This window comes from Rhinoraja longicauda, chromosome 12, assembly GCF_053455715.1.
Source record: "Rhinoraja longicauda isolate Sanriku21f chromosome 12, sRhiLon1.1, whole genome shotgun sequence".
Taxonomy (NCBI): Eukaryota; Metazoa; Chordata; class Chondrichthyes; order Rajiformes; family Arhynchobatidae; genus Rhinoraja; species Rhinoraja longicauda.
Window position 1 is genome coordinate 25,866,412 of NC_135964.1, and position 23,595 is coordinate 25,890,006.

Below are 23,595 nucleotides of genomic sequence, written 5' to 3' on the forward strand. Positions count from 1 at the left end.
AAAATACCAATATATCAGTTGATCACCATCCTGCTTATTTTTGCCACTTTTTGAAAAGGCAGACTATAGTCTCTGGTACTCTTGAATTTATGTTCAGATGGTACCCCTTACAATTAATGCCTGAGTCAAATAAGGATGCCAAGATTGAATACATTTTAGTTCTCCTCTTCCTGTTCTCTGGGGAGATTCTTTGACAGTGTTCTCAGTTTGTCTAGAAACCTGAAATTAGTGAATTGATGAGACACTTTATAGCAGCTTCGGATTGTCAAATCTTTTAAGCCATAATATTAAACCACTCGTTCTATTGTGTTGAATTACACCATAAGACACAGGTGCAGAATTAGGCCATTCAACCCATCAAGTCTGTTCCGTCATTCGATCATGACCGATCTATTTTTCCCTCTCTATCCCATTCCCCTGCCTTCTCCCCGTAACTTTGATGCCCTTACTAATCAAGAACCGCTATAAAAATACCCAAAGACGGCCTCCATAGCCTTCTATGGCAATGAATCCAAGAATATTATACAAAACACAATCTGTTTAAAATTATCATCAGTAAAAATTCAACCTTTACAGGAAGGACAATTTTGGAAATCAGATATTGCAGTTACTTCTAAAGAAAAAATATGGCAGATGGCTTTATTGTAAATAGGATTTTAATTTGAAGGACACAAGATAAATGGCTTTCCCTTTCAAAATAAAACTGAATATGCTTAAACCATTAATCATAGCTGCCAGAACAATGTTGTGCTTTAGGGAACTGAACACCCATTGAAAAATAGAGGAAATCTGTTACAAAATATTGATATTGGATGGAACTGACAGGTAATATCGGATTTTAAAAAAAAATCTGAATAAAAAGTGATTTATACAAGACTTGCTATGAAAAATGTGCCACTTGTCATTTTCAATTTACCAAAACAAAAAGTACTTTAGAAACTGGTAAAATACAGTAACTTATTTGCAACTTGACCATAACTTACAGGGTCGGATGGTCCACAGCATTCTCTAAATGGCTTCTGAACCCCACTTCCCTGTATTTCCAAGGCCACGCAAGGGCCTGAGCATAGTTCCATTACCATAGCCTGTAGAGGTACATCAAATCATATTAGTAAGAAAAGTTATAATTTCTTCCATCCCCACCTCACCCTAAACATTTTTATTAGTACTCTTACATTGTAGCAGTTAATTTTTGATTTAAAAACACATTCAAGATATTTTTTAATGCATCTCCTGGACACACTGTTCTCAGCTAGTAAAACTGCGGTTGATGCTTTGCAAGCTTAAAAATGGTGGTTGATTGAATGGTACAGCATGGAAACAGACCCTACGGCCCACCGAGTCCACACCATCCATCAATCACCCGTTCACACCAGTTCTATGTTATCCCACTTTCGCACCCACTCCCTACATACCAGGGGGCAATTTACAAAGACCAGTTAACCTACAAACCTGCATGTCTTTGGGATTTGTGAGGATGCTGAGCATCCAAAGGCAACACAGAAGGTCACAGACAGAACCTGCAAACTCCACACAGACAGCACCCAAGGTTGGGATCAAACCCATGTCTCCGGCACTGTGAGGCAGCAGCAGCTCCACCAGACGTGTCACTGTGCCAAATTATTTTTCTAATAAATCATGAAGACAATTGACAGATCTGATTTACAAATTCATCAGTAAGTCCCCAACTTCTGTGCTTGACAGTAAATTTAGAGGTCCAATATTTAAGGCAAACCATTGTGTTATAGGAAGAGAAAGCAAGATCGGATCTATTGAAGCTGACAACTTTCAAACTCAAGCGAATTGTGAGCCCTAATAGCGATGCTGTTCGACATCAACTGACTTAGCACTACCAAGTGGCTGGACCCAGACTTGGTAAACTATAGGAAAGACAAAGTGCTGGAGTAATTCATCAGGTCAGACAGCATCCCTAGAGAATATAGATTGGTGACATTTCGGGTTGGGACCCTTCTTCAGACTAAAGAACCTATCTATGTTCTCCAGAGACATTGCCTGCCCCGCTGAGTTACTCCAGCACTTTGAATCTTTTTTTGTAAATCAGCATCTGCTGTTCCTTGCGTCTACATTGTAATCTACACTCCTCATAAGCACATGGTAGACAGAAAGATAATAGTGCATTCTCTTAAATATGTACGCTTAAAAGTTAGTAGATGCTTAAACTTAAATATACCTGGAAAAAATCAAAGGGTTTTATTTTAGTTTATTGTATGTGCATTTCTCATGATAAGGTAGATAGTTTACACAGTCCAGACATCCGTTCATTGTCAAAATTAGTTAACGTGTACATTTTGTGCTCTCGCATTAAAAGTACCTCCCACCCTCCATGATTTTTTAATGTTGTTCATCTGCCTTTACCTACTTCCTACTTACATTGTATTCAGCAACAACTCCTTTGTATATTTCCAAGAACTCCTCTGCATTGGTTCGTTCTACATAAAACTGTGGGCAAAAGAGAATAAAGGTAAACACGATTTGCCAGAATTGCTGGCTATTGGACTTTGGGCTAAAAACTCAACAAGACCATATAACCATATAACAACTACAGCACGGAAACAGGCCCGTTCGGCCCTACCAGTCCACGCCGACCACTCTCTCTGACCTAGTCTCATCTACCTGCTCTCAGACCATAACCCTCCAATCCCCTCCCATCCATATACCTATCCAATTTACTCTTAAATAATAAAATCGAGCCTGCCTCCACCACTTCCACCGGAAGCCCATTCCATACAGCCACCACCCTCTGAGTAAAGAAGTTACCCCTCATGTTACCCCTAAACTTTTGTCCCTCAATTCTGAAGTTATGTCCCCTTGTTGGAATCTTCCCCACTCTCAAGGGGAAAAGCCTACCCACGTCAACTCTGTCCGTCCCTCTTAAATTTTTTTTAAACCTCTATCAAGTCCCCCCTCAACCTTCTACGCTCCAAAGAATAAAGACCCAACCTGTTCAACCTCTCTCTGTAGCATAAGTGCTGAAACCCAGGCAACATTCTAGTAAATCTCCTCTGTACCCTCTCCATTTTGTCGACATCCTTCCTATAATTTACAAGATTTTAATTTTCTCCTCCATAGGCTCAAATTAACTTTGCCATATGATGATTTAGTTTATATACCACAAGATGCACAGAACTATATAGCAATCTATTTATTTTTGAATCATAGTGTCAGACAGCACGGAAGTCCTTTGGCCCTACTCATCCATGCCGACCATGATTAGGGGCAGCCCAGTGGCACATCGGTAGAGTTGCTGCATTACAACGCCAGGATCTGTGTTCGATCCTGACAAGTGGTGTTGTCTGTATGGAGTTTGTATGTTCTTCCTGTGACTGTGTAGGTTTTCCCCGGGTGCTCCGGTTTCCTTCCACACTCCAAAGACAGACAGTTTGTAGGTTAATTGGCTTTGTTAGAATTGTAAATTGTCCCTAGTGTGTAGGATAGTGCTAGTGTATGGGGCGATCGCAGGTCAGTGGGCCGAAGGAAAAAATATCTGCATGTCCTTAAGATATATTTTTGTAGTTATGATTGATCGGTTAATATTTGGCAGGATACAGTGCCCTCCATAATGTTTGGGACAAAGACCAATCATTTATTTATTTGCCTCTGTACTCCACAATTTGAGATTTGTAATAGAACAAAATCACACGCGGTTAAAGTGCACATTGTCAGATTTCAATAAAGGCCATTTTTATACATTTTGGTTACACCATGTAGAAATTATGCTTGTTTTGGGGCCTGGTCCCCTTCAGTTTTCTCCTCAGCATATAAAAGGCATGCTCAATTGGGTTCAGATCGGGGTAATTGACTTGGCCACTCAAGAATTGACAATTTTTTAGCTTTGAAAAACTCCTTTGTTGCTTTAGCAATATGTTTGGGATCATTGTCTTGCTGTAGAATGAACTGCCGACCAAAGAGTTTTGAGGCACTTGTTTGAAGTTGAGCAGATAGGATGTGTCTACACACTTCAGAATTCATTATGCTACTACCATCAGCAGTTGTATCACCAATGAAGATACGTGAGCCAGTACGTTCAGCAGCCATACATGCCCAGACCATAATAGCCCTACCATCGTGTTTCACAGATGAGGTGGGCAGTTCCTTCTCTCCTCCATACTTTGCTCTTGCCATCACTCTGATATATGTTAATCATCTCATCTGTCCACAAGACCTTTTTCCAGAACTGTGGTTGCTCTTTTAAGTACTTCTTGGCAAACTGTAACCTGGCCATCTTATTTTTGCGATAACCAGTGGTTTGCATCTTGCAGTGTAGCCTCTGCATTTCTGTTCATGAAGTACTCCGCGGACAGTGGTCATTGACAAATCCACAACCTGATTTCCGAAGAGTGTTTCTGATCTGTCGGACAGGTGTTTGGGGATTTTTCTTTATTATAGAAAGAATTCTTCTGTCATCAGCTGTGGAGGTCTTCCTTTGCGATCAGTAAGCTCATCAGTGCTCTCTGTCTCCTTAATGATGTTCCAAACAATTGATTTATAAGCCTAAGGTTTGGCTGATGTCTCTAACAGTTTTATTCTTATTTCTCTCTGCACCTAGTGCACCTGAGCAATTACAAACGCCTGTGAAGCCATGTGTCACAAACATTATGGTGCCCTGAAATTGGGGGGCCATGTATAAACACAGCTGTAATTTTTACATGGTAAAACTAAAATGTATAAAAATACCCTTTGATAAAATCTGACAATGTCCACTTTAACCACATGTATTTTTTTCTATTACAAATCTCAAATTGTGGAGGCAAATAAATAAATGATGGGTCTTTGTCCCTAACATTATGGAGGGAACTGTATGGTTAATGATAATAGTTCATATAAACCCATTAATTATAATGAACAAACATTTACCATCAACTTCTGAACAGGTCAGGGAAAAATAGGAGTTCAACATCTCAAGTTACTGAAAGAACCAGGTTAAATGTTGAAACAGATTTCTTCTTCCAGTGAATAGTGACCTCTGGAACTGGCTGGTTCTGATTTGTTCTGTACCTTTTCATACCTCTAATTTCCCTCTCCCTCGACTCTCAGTCTGAAGAAGGGCCTCGACCCGAAACGTCACCTATTCCTTTACTCCAGAGTTGCTGCCTGACCCGTTGAGTTACTCCAACATTTTGTGTCGACCTCTGGAACAGGCTGCAGGTCAATGCCATGTAAGCAATCTTGTTAAATTGCATCAGGCATGCATTTGTTTCTTACTAGGGCGGAGATAAAGTAAAAGTGATAGGTATTGTATAATATTAAAGAAGGCCTACATGATCCTTGGACTCATTTTGCTTGCCTAACGTGGTCAAGAGGAACATTTTCATGCTTCTCTTCTACTTGTTCTAGGTTATTTTCTACATCTATCAGATATAATGATTCCAGGTAGAATAGGGTATGTAAAGATACTGTGATGATCGGAATGTTGCAATTGTTTGGAAATCTATTCGTGTTCATCGCTGTCCTGAAGAGTCACACTCAAATTTCTGGACTGAGATTTGAAGTAACATTCAATTCAAAAATGACCATCTTGCAATTGAGGACACCAAACTCTTTGCTTCTCAACGGATGACCAGAATGTTGAGTTAAGGTTAATAAGATTAAGAGTCAAGAGCTGAAAGTATTTAATTGTCATATGTACCAAAACGGAATAATGAAATTCTTACTTGCAGCAGCACAACAGGTCTGTAAACACAGTACTCATAGATGACATAATGAACAATAGAAAAGTTCAATAAGTTTTAAAAAACAATATTAGTGCAAAACATAAGCCCGATGTCCCTAGTTGCAACCAAGACAGTTCGCAATCCATAGTTTAGTTGGTATTTGTCGTGTCAAGAACCTGATAGTTGTTGGAGTTGAAGCTGTTCTTGAATCTGGAAGTCACATTTTTTCAGACTCCTATATCTTCTTCCCGAAGGCAGGAGTGGAATGAGAACGTGGTCAGGTAGTGTGGGTAACAGATGATGCTGAATCCCTTTTTGAGGAAGTGCCTCCTATAGATCTCATCGATGGTGGGAAGGTCAATACCTGTGATGGACCAGGCAGTGTCCACCCCTTTTTGTAATTTCCGTCGTTCCTGGGGGTTTGAGTTGCCAAACCAGACGCTGATGCAACCAGTCGATATGCTCTCTTCCATACTCCTAGAAGTTCAAGAGAGGATTTGTCGACATACTGAATCTCCTCATTCTTCTAAGGAAGTAGAGGTGTTGATGGGCTTTCTCTATGATTGCATCAATGTCCTGGGTCCAGGACAAATCTTCAGAAATATGTACACCCAGGAACGTGAACGTGCGAAGCAGTGGCTCTACCAGCTATGCCACTATTTTGCACTGAGGGCTGAGATTCCACAACAGGAGATAAAGAACCCAGAAAAAAATCCCCCAAAAAAGCCAAGGATTAGGAAATGGTGGAACCTGGCTATTTTTGACGGTGGACTTGGGAAAAAGTGAAAAGGGTAAGATAGCTGAACTGATTAACTCAACATTGGTGACAAAGAAGCCCATGACTTCCTTATACCTGTTTTTTTTTAATGTGTGGGGAGACAGATACAAAATTACTGTAGTAGGTAAGAGAAGCCAAGAGTCGTCTTCTCAGCCCAAGGTGATTCTACAATAGAAAGTTAAAATTCTAAATAGAAAGTTTTAGCACAGGAGTTCAAAGCAGTGGTTCTAAAAGATATGATAAATGGTCAAATCTGCCCCCTGCCATCAATTTTGAAGACAATGACCCTTTGACTTAGAGTGGAAATGAAATCCATAACAGGAAGATTAATGGAGTGGCTATTTTACTTCAGACCATGAAATCAAAATAAGAGGCTGAGATGTGAAATGTCATGGTGAATGCTGGGCCAAATGTTGGAAATTTGAAACCACTTTTGCAAGTGACTAGAGGGAGAGTTTATTCTGGGGCACACAAAAAGTAGTGTTTGTGGAGGGGAGAGTGGAATATGTTTTGACAAGGATGCTAAGAGATCAGAGGTGGGGGGGGGGGGGGGGGGGGGGGGGTACCATTACACCAGTACTCGGATTCACTCTTTCCAGACACACAATCAATGAAGCTAAAAGTATTCGGCCGCCTTCCTCAATTATTCATTTCAGCTCTTTTGAAAAATGTGCTGCCAAAATGGTTTCTACACTACACAGAGAACTGCAGATGCTGGTAAATACACAACAAGGACACAAAGTGCTGAGGTAACTTAGCAGGTCAGGCAGCATATCTGGAGAACATGGATAGGTGAGGTTTCGGGTCAAGACCCTTCTTCAGTCTGAAATCTTCAGTCTGAAGAAGGATCTCGACCTGAAATATCACCTATCCATTAGGTTTGCTGACCACAGCCACTAGACATAATAGATTCCGCTTGATATAATCAATCCTTGAAACTAGTCACAGTATTTACTCAAACCACTTTCGAAATAGATGCTAAGTTACTCCAGCACTTTGTGTCATTTTTTCGACATTTAGAGATACATCATGGAAACAGGCACTTTGGCCCATCGAGTCCACGCCAACCAGTGATCATCTCGTACACTAGTTCTATCCTACACAATAGGTACAATGTGCTGCCCACTGTGTCCTTTTTTGTGGTTTCTACACTAGGAGCCTCCTGTGCAAGATGAATATAATGCAAGTTTGCAAACATCTTGAAAGTTCCTGAACAGCCATGACAAGCCTTGAATATATTGGCACTTTCAGAAGACTATTTATTCTCTTCATTTTCCTTCAAGTCTTGTCACAACAATCTTACTTCTTTCTGGTTCATCATCAAAGGAAAACAAGGTGCTGAATCTAGTCATGGTGCTTCTCCAGTCTGAAGAAGGGTCTTGACCGGAAACGTTACCCATTCCTTTTCTCCAGAGATGGTGCCTGTCCCGCTGAGTTACTCCAGTATTTTGAGTCTATCTCCGGTTTAAACCGGCATCTGCAGTTCCTTCCTACACATGGTGCTGAATCTGATCTTCTAGCCGCATGCTACACCCTTTTTTATTCTCACTGTTCTTACATCCCTGCTCCTGGCTTCTGAAACATTTCCAGAAGTAACATTTTGCCTCAAATCCATTTCCAATACAGAACTGAACAGATACTTTCTGAAAGTCCAGATTTCCTATGCAGTACTTTTCTACTCAATTGGGGTCCATTTCCATTGTAGTATTCTATTTCGAAAGTGGTCTGAGTAAATACTGTGGCTAGTTTCAAGAACTGATTATATCAAGTGGAATCCATTATGTCAAGTGGCTGTGGTTTGTCAACCTAATGGATAGTGATCTTATTGACACAGCTGTACCTGTAATTTCAATTGCCATTTATTAGTTATAATATCATTGAAGGTAGACTGGAGGCTCTTATAATGTCAATATAGGATACAGTTGAAAGAAGTTGATGGCAAATGTTTGTTCATTATAATTAATGGGTTTATATGAACTATAATCACTGACCATACAGTTCCCTCCATAATGTTTGGGGCAAAAGACCCATCATTTATTTATTTGCCTCTCTACTCCACAATTTGAGATTTGGAATAGAAAAAAAATCACATGTGGTTAAAGTGCACATTGTCAGATTTTATTAAAGGCCATTTTTATACATTTTGGTCTCACCATGTAGTAATTACAGCTGTGTTTATACATAGTGCCCCCATTTCAGGGCACCATTATGTTTGGGACACATGGCTTCACAAGCATTTGTAATTGCTCAGGTGTGTTTAATTGCCTCCTTAATGCAGGTATAAGAGAGCTCAGCACCCTGTCTTTTCTCCAGTCTTTCCATCACCTTTGGAAACTGTCATTGCTGTTTATCAACATGAGGACCAAAGTTGTGCCAATGAAAGTCAAAGAAGCCATTATGAGACTGAGAAACAAGAATAAAACTGTTAGAGACATCAGCCAAACCTTAGGCTTACCAAAAACAACTGTTTGAAACATCATTAAGAGGAAAGAGAGCACTGGTGAGCTTACTAATTGCAGAGGGACTGGCAGGCCAAGGAAGACCTCCACAGCTGATGACAGAATTCTCTCTATAATAAAGAAAAATCCCAAACACCTGTCCGACAGCAGAAACTCTCTTCAGGTGTGGATTTGTCAATGACCTCAGAAGACTTCATGAACAGAAATACAGAGGCTACACTGCAAGATGCAAACCACTGGTTAGCCGCAAAAATAGAATGGCCAGGTTACAATTTACCAAGAAGTATTTAAAAGAGCAACATCAGTTCTGGAAAGGTTCTTGTGGACAGATGAGACAAAGATTAACTTATATCAGAGTGATGGCAAGAGCAAAGTATGGAGGAGAGAATGAAATGCCCAAGATCCAAAGCATACCACCTCATCTGTGAAACATAGTAGTGGGGGTGGTTATGGCCTGGGCATGTATGGCTGCTGAAAGTACTGGCTCACTTATCTTCATTGATGATATAACTGTTGATGGGAGTAGCAGAATGAATTCTGAAGAGTATAGACACATCCGATCTCCTCAGGTTCAATCAAATGCCTCAAAACCTATTGGCTGGCGGTTCATTCTGCAGCAAGACAATGATCCCAAACATACTACTAAAGCAATAAAGGAATTTTTCAAAGCTAAAAAATGGTCAATTCTTAACTGGCCAAGTCAATCACCTGAATTGAACCCAATTGATCATGACTTTTATATGCTGAAGAGAAAACTGGAGGGGACTAGCCCCCGAAACAAGCATAAGCTAAAGATGGCTGCAGTACAGGCCTGGCAGAGCATCACCAGAGAAGACACCCAGCAACTGGTCCATGAATCGCAGACTTCAAGCAGTCATTGCAAGCAAAGGATATGCAACAAAATACTAAACATGACTACTTTCATTTACATGACATTGCTGTGTCCAAAACATTATGGTGCCCTGAAATGGGGGGAGTATGTATAAACACTGCTGTAATTTCTACATGGTAAAACCAAACTGTATAAAAATGGCCTTTATTTAAATCTGAGAATGTGCACTTTAACCACATGTAATTTTTTTTCTATTACAAATCTCTAATTGTGGAGTACAGAGGCAAATAAATAAATGATGGGTCTTTGTCCCAAACATCATGGAGGGCACTGTATCTCTCATGGCCTCTGTTATTAAGCGAGGTTACTGTGCACAATAATGAACATCGCAACTGCAACTATCCCACTGGTAACCTATAGGAATTTAATACAGGTTCACCACCGACTTTCCGGCACCCTTGGATCCAGAGCCTTGCCGGGTATTCCATTTTGCCAGACCAACAGAGGTCACATAACAATAATTCAACTATACATCTCTGACCCATTAATTATACCCCATGTCTCTAAAGCACCATGGACTGCTAGAAGGTTAAATAAAACAAACAGCGTGGGGATGTTGGCCTTCATAGCGAGTCAGGGGATTTCAAGGGCGTTCCCGTAATTTTGTCCAGATTAAAAGAGATGCCGGACCATCATTTGCTGGAAAATCGGTGGTGGACCTGTACTTGCCAAGAGCACTCAAGGACAATGTCAGATAAACTGAGAATGGTATCATAATGCCAGCAATAGGATTATGATCCTTCCGGTGTCTTTCTACTGGGGGCCTCGGGTGATCTTGTCACTTCTGGAAAACTGAGGTAATATTTCCCACCAGTGTCTCCCCCACTTCAAATTCATTGCGTGTTTTCAAGTCATGGTACATTTCCTTTAGTTTATCCTTCCTTCCCTGCAAAGAAAAAACTAACTTATACCAGACATAACATCACGGGGACACATAGACGAGGTAATCGGCCACAGTCTTTTTTTTCCCACAGGGTAGTGGTGGCTGAAACTAGAGGGCGCAGGTTTATGGTACAAGGGGGAACTTTCTCGATTCAGAGGACTGTGCGTATGTGGAACGGGCTGCCATAGAAAGTGGTAGTGGGTACAATTACAGTGTTTACATGACATACAGAAGGAAAGGTTTAGAGGGACATAAACATAATGTGGGCAAATGGAACCAGCTCATGTAGGCAACTTGGTCAGCATGTACGAGTTGGGCAGAAATGCCCGTTTCCATGCTGTACAACTCAGATTCCAACTGACCAAACCAAAAGCCGAGAAATGCGATGACCACAATGACCGTCCCAGAGGAGCCGTGTGATTCCTGACAACCTAGCAACTGAGCCTCAATAATCTCATCAAAAAGACACCAAAAAAAATGATCAGACTAATGAAGGAAAAAGGTTTGCACATCGAGACATGTACGCTCTACAGCAAACAACATTACAGTAGATTTTTTAAAAACTGAATGCTTATAAATAAAGGAATATTTGTAGCCTTAACCTTGTACAAAAGTTTCCTAACAATGCATGGCAGCCTAATATTAAAGTTGGCAATTAAAAACAAGCAATTTCGCAACAAGAGCAAGGCACGCTAATCCCAGCTCGTCAAACGATAATCCATTTGTAATCACAGCAAGATAATCTACTGCAAATTCTAGTCAAAAATAAATACACTATCTGAAAGAGACCACGTGTTAAAACAACATTCCCAGAAGAAAATGAGAAGGAAGTAGGCTATTTAAAACTCACGTTATCACTATTTCTACACACAAGAGGTTATAAACCATTGTGTTTATTCTTCCGTTAATGCAAATAACATGAAGGAAGTATGTTACATATGCTTTGATAAGTTCTGAACTATAGACGGGTGCCTTTTAATGATTAAATCATTTATGCAGTTATACGCACCACTTGAGTTTTGATAATAATGCAAGATAATCAGGGATAAAGGAGAATGATTAAGTCTGGAGGTCAAGATAGCACATTTCCGAACATAGGCAAGATGAACAGATCCACAAGTTTTGACATTCTGACTAAAATGACAGAACAGAAATGTCTCTTCCTTTTCCTTACACAATGTCACAAGGGCCTACTAAGAATTTAAGATATAGATTCAGTCAGAAGAATTTACTTTTTGACTTGGAACTTACTAACAAGAAGTTCAAGAATTAGCACAAGGCACCCAGAAGTATAATTGAGGCAAGGGTCCTCCTGTCCAGTAGAAGAATCAAGTTGAGTAAAAAAAGACACAAAGTACCAATTGTCACAGATCCAGTGAATACTTAATCATTATGGAATAAACACAGAAAATTATGGGAAAACTCCAGATGTCTGGCGGGTCCTGAAACATCTATTCTATATACTAAAACTCTCGTTTGTTTATTTGTTTATTCCTGAACTACAGCCAAAGTGGTACACGATAGCGCAACAATTTTAAGCCCATCTTACGCACTGTCGTCCCTTTGGTGCTCATGGAAGAAGTTTCATTGAAATTGGTGTATATTTTTTAAGTTATTCCCATTTTAAAGTTTAAATTTATCTCCGACGGAGGGAGGGAAGGGGGAGGAGGGAGGATAATGGGAGGTTGAGGGGGGTGGAGTGGGGGGTGAGGGGGTTTGGGGAGGGAGGAGGGAAGGGAGGAGGGGGTGGGGGGAGTGGGAGTGGGAGAGAGGGGGATGGGGAGGGAAAAGGGGAGGGGGAAGGGGAGGGGGAGGAGAGGGAGGAGAGGGAGGGAGGGAGGGAGGGAGGGAGGGAGGGAGGGAGGGAGGGGAGGGGAGGGGAGGGAAGGGAAAGGGGAGGGAAAGGGGAGGGAAAGGGGAGGGAAAGGGGAGGGAAAGGGGAGGGAAAGGGGAGGGAAAGGGGAGGGGATAGTGGGGGAGAGTGGAGGAGGAGGGAGGAAAGGGGAGGGAGAGGGGGAGAATGGAGGGGGAGAGGGGAAGGGGGAGAGGGGAGGGGGGAGTGGAGGGGGATAGGGGGGAGAGAGGAGGGGGATAGGGGGGAGAGAGGAGGGGAGTGTGGGGGAGAGGGGAGGGGGAGTGGGGGGAGAGTGGAGGAGGAGTGGGGTCCACTTGGTCTAAATAACTATTTCTCATTCCAAATATGTTGCCTGACTTAAGTATTTCCAGTATTTTCTATTTTATTATTGATTTTGAACACCTATGTATTTTATTTTCCTATTCAAATTGTTTTGGGCTTAACAGTGAAAGGTAAAAATCCAGCAAAGATGCCTTTCTTGTACATGTGAAATGAGAAAGCACAAACCTTTGCTCATTCCGAGGATGAAGGCAAAAGAGGTAATAGAATGAGATAAAAATGGGGTTCGAGAATCATGTCGTATGGGCAGAGTTAGGCCATTCGGCCCATCGAGTCCACTCTGCCACTCAATCATGGCTGATCTCTTTCTCTCGCAACCCTATTCTCCTGTCTTCTCCCTGTATCCTTTGACTCCCTTACGAATCAAGAACTTATCAATCTCCGCTTTAAAAATACCCATTGACTTCGCCTCCATAGTTCCACAGATTTAGACTTTACTTTATACTTGAGAGATACAGCGCAGAAACAGGACCTTCCAAATGCACTGCTAGTATATCTTTAATAATCAGCTCAAGCATCTTCCCCTCTACCAATGTCAGGCTAACTGGTCTATAAGTCCCTGTATTCTCTCTCCCTACTTTTTTTAAAAGTGGGGTTACATTAGCAACCCACCAGTCCACAGAACTGATCCAGTGTCTATAGAACATTGGAAAATGATCACCAGTGCATCCACAATTTCTAGGGCCACCTCCTTGAGTACTTTGGGATGCAGACCATCAGGCCCTGGGGATTTATCTGCCTTCATTCCCAACAGTTTACCTAACACCATTTCCTGACTAATGTGGATTCTCTTGAGTCCCTCTCTCCCACTAGATCCTCGGTCCCCTAGTATTTCTGGGAGATTGTTCGTGTCTTCCTTAGTGAAGATAGAACCAAAGTACTCATTTAACTGGTCAGCCATTTCCTTGTTTCCCATTATAAATTCACCTGTTTCTGACTGTAAGGGACCTACATTAGTCTTCACTAATCTTTTCCACTTCACATGTCTATAGAAGCTTTTACAGTCAGTTTTTATATTCTCCACAAGCTTTCTTTGATGCTCTATTTCCCCCTCTTAATTAACCCCTTTGTCTTCCTCGGTTAAATTCTAAATTTCTCCCAGTCCTCCGGTTTGCTGCTTCCTCTGGCCAATTTATTAGCCTCTTCCTTGGATTTAACACTATCCCTAATTTCCCTCGTTAGCCATGGTTGAGCCGCCTTCCTGATTTTATTTTTACGCCAAACAGGGATGAACAATTGGTTCATCCATGCGATCTTTAAATGTTGGCATATCCACTCCCACTAGTGGAAACATCCTCTCCACAGCCACTGTATTCAGGCCATACACTATTCGGTTACTTTCAAGAAGGTCCCCTTTCCTCCTGCTAAACTCCAACGAGTACAGGCCTAGAATACTCAAAGGCTCCTCATACATTATACATGCAAGGTCACTAGAGCAGTCCTGAACTACGATCTACCTCATTGGTGGCCCTCGGATATCTTTGATCGGACTTTACTGGCTCTATCTTGCACTAAATATTACTCCCTTATCACGTACCTGCACACTGTGAATGGCTCGATTGTAATCATGTATCATGTATTGTCTTTCCGCTGACTAGTTAGCACACAACAAACGATTTTCACTGTACCTCAGTACACATGACAATAAACTAAACTAAAAATATTATTCTGGCCACCATTTCTCATCGATGCTTCATCTCAGCCCTTGGAGTCTCATGAATGGCCTATTGTCAGGATGTCCTTGCTGGTGATTGTTTAGCAAGATGCTGCTGTCTGCAATCAATAAAATAGGGCGACATTTTCCATTGCTCTGCTGTAATTCTTCTCTACTGAGCTCAAGGTGAAAAAGACTTCCAAGAGTACTAGAATTCAATGTAAAGAGGTGCAAGAACAATTGGTTAGTTTCACAGTTGTGGAAGATTGTGATATTTCTTGTCTTAATTTGATTTGATCCCCCTTTTTTTGAGCACTGGTGGGAAAAATTAGTCTGGAGCCTCCAAACATACAGCAGTATTAGATGCAATAAAAAAAAAAAGAACACACTAATGCCAGGACATACCAGAGCAGCCTTACTATAGCCATATTTTAAGTGCTATTTAGTATAAAAACATATAATTCATCTTACCATTTGGAGTGCACTGTATTGAAATCCCATTTCTTCAATGGTATTCAAAATCTTTCCAGCTAGACCTGTAAGTATAAGGAATGGTCAAACGTTTAATATCAATACTTATCAATTTACTTTTATATTTGAAAGACAATGAGTAAATATGAATATCAGTCATTGGACGATTTAACCTCCATCTCCATATTTGCTGCTCTTCAGCAAAAAAGTAGAGCTGCGACATCACAGCGCCAGAGACCCAGATTCGATCCTGACCTTGGGTGCTGTCCATGCAGAGTTTGCACGTGTGACCGCGTGGATTTCCTCTTGGTGCTCTGGTTTCCTCCCACATCCCAAAGACGTGCATGTTTGCAGGATAATTGGCCTAGTCCATGGGAAATTGGAATAACATAGAACTGGTGCGAATGGGTGATTAATGGTCGTTGTGGACTCGATGGGCCGAAGGGCCTGGTTCTATGCAGTATCTCTAAAACTAAACTAAAAATGCTCAGCTTCCTCGCGTGGAAATGTCAAAGACTACAGGACAAAGCTTTAAGGTGAGAAGAATAAAGTTTTAAAGGAGATGTGTGGGGAAAGTTTTTCTTTTACACAAAGAGCGGTGGATGCCAGGAATGTGCTGTCATGGGTTGTTGTGGAAGTAGATATGATTGTGCCATTGAAGAGGCTTTTAGACAGGCGCATGGATATTCAGAGAATGCAGGGATATGTTTCATGTGCAGGCTGTGGAGACTAGCTTAACTTGGCACCATGTTTGGCACAGAAGAGTCGGTTCCTATGCTGTATGGTTCGACGTTCAATATTCATTGGTCTTTACAGCCACCGAGTTCCTCAGCGTGTGTCCATAAATTGTCCATTTCAACAGCTAACCATGAGCAAACGTATTACAGCTAAAGCCAACCCTACCTTGCCCAATGTTTACATACAACGATACGTTTGTTTCAGGGCAGCAGTCAGATGGGAAACTGAGCCATTATTCCATTCCCTAACTCAAGGGTACAGTATAGAGATATAGAGTAATTGAGTGATACAGGGTGGAAACAGGCCCTTCGGTCCAACTTGCCCACACCGGCCAACATGCCCCAGCTACACGAGTCCCACCTGCCCGCGCTTGGACCATATCCCTCCAAACCTGTCCTATCCATATAAGACATATCCCACAGCAGGGAATCATATTATATGTAGCATGATTGAAGGCATTTTTTGTTTACTGTCAACTCTTCAAAATGTTTCTTTCTCCTATTTCTTCTCACATGTTACGATACACATACTTCTGGGAGATGGGAGGAGGCAAATGCATGGCACAAAAAGCATCAACTTGCACGTAATAAGTTATGTTTCTTTAACACTGCTTTAGTTAAGCTAATCAAGACATTGTGAATCAAACATGGATATTCCTCTCCAACTTATTTACTCCTTCAACCCCCTACTGTCAGTCTGAAAAAGGGTGCAGACAAGACGTTGTGTTTACCCAGACTATACAGTGGTCATTCATGTCACAACAGTGGCACCAGTCTTGGGTACATTAGGCGGCTCAGTGGCACAGCTGGTAAAACTGCTGTCTCACAGCGCCACAGACCCAGGTACGATCCTGACCTCAGATCCTCCCCCAAACATTATGGTGCCCTGAAATGGGGGGACCATGTATAAACACAGCTGTAATTTCTACATGGTGAAACCAAAATGTATAAAAATGGCCTTTAATAAAATCTGACAATGTGCACTTTAACCACATGTGATTTTTTCTATTACAAATCTCAAATTGTGGAGTACAGAGGCAAATAAATAAATGATGGGTCTTTGTCCCAAACATTATGGAGGGCACTCGTGTATGGTGTACACTAGTTTACAACTAGTGTAAACAGGTGATTGGTCAGCAGTTCCAAATCTAGCTGCTGCTCTAGTCAGCATCAAAAATAAACACCTTGCGCTCTGTAATCTCATGGTTTAGCAGCCAGCAGTTGTTAAAAGATGGAGATAATCACTTCAACATCCAATTAATCATATTAAAGCACTTCAACCCTCTCACATCCAATCATGAATGGTGGTGGATTATTAGGCTAATAGGATGAAGATCCCCATCCTCAATGATCAGAGCTCAGCTCACAATTACTGACTGAACTACTCACAACCATCTTCAACTAGAAGTGGCTAGAGAATGATTTGTTTTCTCCCAAGGTCTTCCTCCTGTTCAATTTTACTCCATGTGATCATCTGGTGTCAAGAGAGTCCATAGCATTTAATTGTCATATGTACCAACAGCAGAACAATTAAATGCTTACTTGCAGCAACTTCACAGGCCCATAAACACAATGCACACCGACAAAATAAAAAGATCTTAAAATTCAATAAACAACTGTAACACTATGCAACCCCCCCCCCCCTCGAAGTTCTTAATGCAACCAAACACAGTCCATAGAAGTTCATTGTTGAGGTTAGTGTTGTAAAGGGTTCAAAACCTGATGGTTGTTGGGAAGAAGGTATTGAACCAATTTGTTAACGGCACAACATACAGGGTTTATATTCGTTGTTATAATGTTTATTTTGCCACATATAGAACTATGCGCAAACATAAACATAAAGCTATGAAAAAAAACGAAAAAAACTTCCACAACAAAAAAAACACCAAAGAATGGATGATGGGCTTGAACACCAAATCTTCAACTAAAGCCACAGTCAAACAGTAGAGGTGCTTAGTTGATCTTGGCATCATGTTCGGCACATTGTGGGCTTAAGGGCATGCTCCTGTGCTGTACTGTTCTGTGTTCTAGGTAATTCACAAGGCAAATTATAATAACCTGACCAAAAATAAAACATTTGGAGAAATTTATTTTGGGTTGCAAGCCCCACACACTTGTAAAGGTAACAATCACCCCATTGTACGTATTACTGTGTAGTGATTCCATTGAAGCAATTAACTTTATTTCACCACTGCTCATTCTGAGTTTAACTTGTCTTTCACGCACTCTTCCTTTTCTCCAAAGTTTAGGTTTATCCAACTGAATATCTATTCTTTCGCACATATGCTTTATTATGATTGTTCTTCAACATGGCTATTTCTTTCTAAACTGGCCACCATCATGCTCTAATTTCATTTAATTTCCACTTGACACTTTGGGAGGTTGAATGCAAGGGGAAAAGTATACAGTTAATAGCAAGACCCTTAACAGCACTGATGTATAAGGCCATAGCTCTCTGAAAGTGGCAACACATGTAACAGGCATTCAGAAAATATTCAGACCCCTTCACTTTTTCCACATTTTGTTACGTTACAGCCTTATTTTAAAATGGATTAAAATGATAAAATTATGATTTTTTATCATCAATCTACACACAATACCCCATAATAAAAAAACGAAAACCAGGTGTTTGGACATTTTTGCAAAGTAATTAAAAAGAAATAACTGAAATATCACATTTACATAAGTATTCAGACCCTTTGCTATAACACTCAAAATTGAGCTTATGTTCATCCTGTTTCCATTGATTATCCTTGAGATGTTTCTACAACTTGATTGGAGTCCACCAGTGGTAAATTCAATTGATTGGACATAATTTGGAAAGGCACACACCTGTCTATACAAGGTCCCACAGTTAACAGTGCATGTCAGGGCAAAATCCAAGCCATGAAGACGAAGGAATTGTCCGTCGACCTCCAAGACAGGATTGTGTCGAGACACAGATCTGGGGAAGGGTATAAACAATTTCTGCAGCATTGCAGGTCCCGAAGAGCACAGTGGCCTCCGTCATTCTTAAATGGAAGAACTTTGGGACCACCAGGACTCTTCATAGAGCTGACCACCCGGCCAAACTAAGCAATTGGGGGAGAAGGGCCTTGGTCAGGGAGGTGACCAAGAACCCGATGGACACTCTGACCGAGCTCCAGAGTTCCTCTGTGAAGATGGGAGAACCTTCCAGAAGGGCAACTATATCTGCAACACTCCACCAATCAAGCCTTTATGGCAGAGTGGCCTGACAGAAGCCATTCCTCAGAAAAAGGCACATGACAGCTTGCTTGGAGTTTGCCAAAAGGCACCTAAAGGATTCTCAGACCATGAGAAACAAGATTCTCTGGTCTGATCAAACAAAGATTGAACTCTTTGGCCTGAATGCCAAGCGTCACGTCTAGAGGAAACCAGGCACCGCTCATCACCTGGCCAATACCATACCTACGGTGAAGCATGGTGTTCGCAGCATCATGCAGCAGGAACTGGGAGACTAGTCAGGATTGAGGGAAAGATGAACGGAGCAAAGTGAAGCGAGATCCTTGATGAAAACCTGCTGTAGAGCGTTCTGGACCTCAGATTGGGGCGGAGGTTCACCTTCCAACAGGACAACTACCCTAAGTACACAGCCAGGACAACGCAGGAGTGGCTTTGTGAAAGTCTATGCATGTCCTTGAGTGGCCCAGTCAGAGCCTGGGCTTGAACCCGATCGAATATCTCTGGAGGGACCTGAAAATAGCCGTGCATTGTTGCTCCCCATCCAACCTGACAGAGGTTGAGAGGATCTGCAGAGAAGAATGGGAGAAATTACCCCAATACAGATGTGCCAAACTTGTAGCGTCATACCCAAGAAGACTTGAGGCTGTAATCGCTGCCAAAGGTGCCTCAATTAAGCACTGAGTGAAGGGTCTGAATACATGTAAATGTGATATTTCAGTTATTTCTTTTTAATTACTTTGCAAAAATTTCTAAACACCTGGTTTTCACTTTTTTATTATGGGGTATTGTGTGTAGATTGATGATAAAAAATGAATTTAATCCATTTTAAAATAAGGTTGTAATGTAACAAAATGTGGAAAAAATGAAGGGGTCTAAATGCTTTCTGAATGCACTTTAGATAAAGTGGTAAAGATGACGTATGGTATGCTTGTTTTCATCAGTCAGGGCATCGAGTCCAAGAGTCAAGAAGTCATGTTACTGCTTTGTAGGACTTTGGTTAGGCCATATTTGAAGTGTTGTGCACAGTTCTGGTCGTTCCATTACAGGAGGGATGTGGAGGCATTGGAGAGGGTGCAGAGATTTACCACAATGATACATGGATTAGAGAGTATTAGCTACAAGGAGAGGTTGGACAAACATAGAGCCATACATCATGGAGACAGGCCCTTCATCCCAACTCGTCTATGCTGAGTAAGCTAGTCCCATTTGCCTGCGTTTGACACATATCCTTCTGAACCTTTCCTGTCCATGTAGCTGCCCAAGTGTTTTTTTAAGTGTGTTATCGTATCTGCTTCAACTACCTCCTCTGGCATCTCATTCCTTATACCCACCACCCTCTGAGTGCAAACATTGCCCTTCAGTTTCATATTAAATCTTGGATTGTTTTCTCTGGAGCATCGTAGGCTGAGGAGGCCTGATAGAAGTGTATAAAAGTATGAGTGGCATAGACAATCAGAACCTTTCACCCAGGATGATAGCAACGTTGTCTGTCTATTCCCTCCACAGATGCTGCCTGACCCCACTGAGTTCCTCCAGCACTTCATGTTTTCCTCTCCGATTGATTTGTTTGCATGCTGGCTTCATTTGGTACTGCAGAGTATTTCTACGAATTGGCATGTAGGAGTCTCAGCAGATGGTATATTGTACCATAAACAAAGTCAATTTATTAACGAAACAGATTCTGTTTGAAGAGCAGACAAACAGAAATAATGCTACCCCTCCCAATAAAAGCAAGGGACTTTTCTCATGAGAAATGCAGTGAGTTGAGAACAGTTATACAAAATTACAAGCAAGAAATCGATCCGGACACTTAGTCGTGCGGGCATGAGGCCTAATTGACAGGTGGCTTGCCCAATCAGCCCCTCTGACTGATATTATCGTCTGCTTTTATTTCAATGTTTGCAATATATCAGCACTTCTATGATAAAGTTTGCCATGATCATTGAAACAAAAGCTATTTAATTAAACAAGCAAACCATTGTTTTCTGCACAGCATTCAGAAAAATCAGCAACCTGCACAATCTTCTCGGGGAAGCTACATTTCAGAACTCCTCTGCATTTATAGAACGTAGAACAGTACAGCACAAGAACAGGCCCATCGGCCCACAATGTCTATGTTGAATATGATGCCAAGATCATCTCTTATCTCTCTCATCTCTTTCCAGATTTACTGCCTGACCCACTGAATTGCTCTGGCACTTTGTGTCTATCCTTGTTATAAACCAGCATCTGCAGATTCTTGTTATTCCATCTCTTATCCACCTGCACATAATCCATTACCCTGCATATCCATGTGCCTATCTGAAAGCCTCTTAAATGCCACTCTTGTATCTGCCTTCACTCCCACTCCCAGCAGTGGGTTACAGGCATTCACCATCCTCTGTGTAAAAAAAATCTTTACACTTTAACTTTGCCTCTCTTGCCTTGAAGCTATGCCCTCTGGTATTTGTTTTTTTCCATGCTGGGGATAAAAGGTTCCGTCCAGGGAAAAGGGAAAATCTATATACTGTACAAATAGTTTATTTCGTCATTTCCACTGATTCATTTCTGTATTTCCTATTATGAAACACCAGCAGTGAACAGTCCCAACCCTAACCAGACGCATTCCGCAGATCACTTCGTGTTCCTTATGTTTCCATTGTAAGTATATCTGTTGCTAGGCTACATTGTTCCCACTGCCTAGGCAACAGCTGTCCATTTCTTCTAGTCGCTGGTTGATCAACATACGCAATCTGCCAGAGATAAACCGTGCTGTGATTTTCCATTGCTACGTTTATGTTTAGGTAATCTGTAAATGATCCACTGCAATTAAAAAAATAAAAATCTCCAAGGAGAAGACTATGACCTTGAAATCAGTGCACAAGCATAAAACAAAAATTAAAAAAAGGTTTGGACCTTGGAGTCCATGTGTCACCGGTAATTGCAAAGTAGAGTGCACATAATTTTTAATGAGAAGTTTTAAGAAGACTGAAGCACCTTTCAAATATTCTGTGCAAAAGAAAAAGCAATTACGTGGCAGAAAATATGGAATATCAGTAGTAGATACAATGGCATTGGAAATAAAAAGAACTGATTTATCTTTAGAGTTTTGATACTTTGAGTTGCTCAGTTTAATTATACATTGATTATAGATATCACTTGCTGAAATTTGAATTCTTGTACAAGCTCCGCTGATAGCACTTTGTTCATGATGCAACGTTTATTGCGAGTGAAAAGTTGACTCAGAAAATGGCAATTAAATGCGCATGGTCTGCAGTACTCCCACCTTGTAATTATCTGGAAATGGAAGGTCAATTGACCTGAGCATGCAACATGTTGTTAATGGAGCATTGTTTACCAGTATGCATTTTGCTGCAATGCCACTTGCCATAAGATCTTCGGTGCCGCCTGAAGTTATTTAGAATCAATGCCTGCAGTGACTTCATACCAATGGCTGCAAAACATTTCTTTTTGCTGAACATCTCTTCAAGGGTATTTGCTCTTTCTACATCCTGTGAACAATTCTTTACACTAATTCTAAACAATTCGTAAAAACATTAGTTTCTGTTCTGGATAGCAATCGTGTCAAGTCAAAGTATCGAACGATTACAAAAAACTGAGATAGAAGGAACTGAGGATGCTGGTTTACAAAAAAAATAAACCAGTGCTGGAGTAGCTCAGCAGGTTAGGTGGCAGTTGAGAGGAAAGATAGATTAGCCATGATTGAATGGCAAAGTAACTTAGTCATAGAGTCTTACAGCGTGGAAACAGCCCTTCTGCCAAACTTGCCCACACCAGCGAACATGTCCCATCTACACTATTCCCACCTGCCTACATTTGGCCCTGATCCCTCTAAACCTATCCTATCCATGTAGTTGTCCAAATGTTTCTTAAATGTTGCGATAGTACCTGCCTCAGCTAACTCCTCTTGCAGCTCATTCCATACACCTACCTCCCTATGTATGAAAAGGTTACCCCTCAGATTCCTTTTAAATTTCCCCCCTCACCTTAAACCTGTGTCCTCTGGTTCTCGATTCCCTTACTCTGAGCAAGAGACTCTGTGTGTCTATCTGATATATTCCTCTCATGATTTTATACCCCTCATCCTCCTGCGCTCCAAAGAATAGAGTACCAGCCTGCTCAACCTCTCCCTATAGCTCAGGCCCCCGAGTCGTGGTAACATCCTCATAAATCTTCTCTGCACCCTTCCCAGCATGACAACATCTTTCCTTTCAGATGGTACCCAAAACTGAATATAATACTCTAAATGCAGCCTCGCCAACATCTTACACAACTGCAACATGACCTCGAAACCTCTATACTCAATGCTCCGACTGACGACGGACAATGTGGTAATAGCCTTTTTAACCACCCTATCTACCTGTGATGCCCCATCCATCAAACTATGTACCTGTGCGCCTAGATCCCTCTGCTCTACAACAATCCCCAGAGCCCTACCGTTCACAGTGTGGATTCTACCCATGTTAATGCTTCCAAAATGCAACACCTCACATTTATCTGTATTAAAAATCGATGGGCCGAATGTTTAATTCTGCTCCTATAACTTATGAACTTATAATAAAGGACTTCCAGAACATTTACAAACCTCCAATCTATGGAACCTTCCCCATGTCGGCACAATTTTGCAAGATTAAAACCATCTTGCTTGTCA

General features: G+C 41.3%; 1 protein-coding gene across 2 annotated transcripts in view; it reads right to left on the bottom strand.

Moving 5' to 3' along the window:
- The window catches only part of nme7 (NME/NM23 family member 7), a 110,846-nt gene that overhangs the window by 25,197 nt on the left and 62,054 nt on the right, over positions 1-23,595 (bottom strand). For both annotated transcript variants that reach the window (XM_078409248.1, XM_078409249.1), the window contains 3 exons: positions 15,004-15,068; positions 2,392-2,460; positions 984-1,085 (listed from right to left, as the gene is read on the bottom strand). In XM_078409248.1, coding sequence (XP_078265374.1) covers positions 984-1,085; positions 2,392-2,460; positions 15,004-15,068 — 236 coding nt within the window. The remainder of the gene's footprint in view (positions 1-983; positions 1,086-2,391; positions 2,461-15,003; positions 15,069-23,595) is intronic.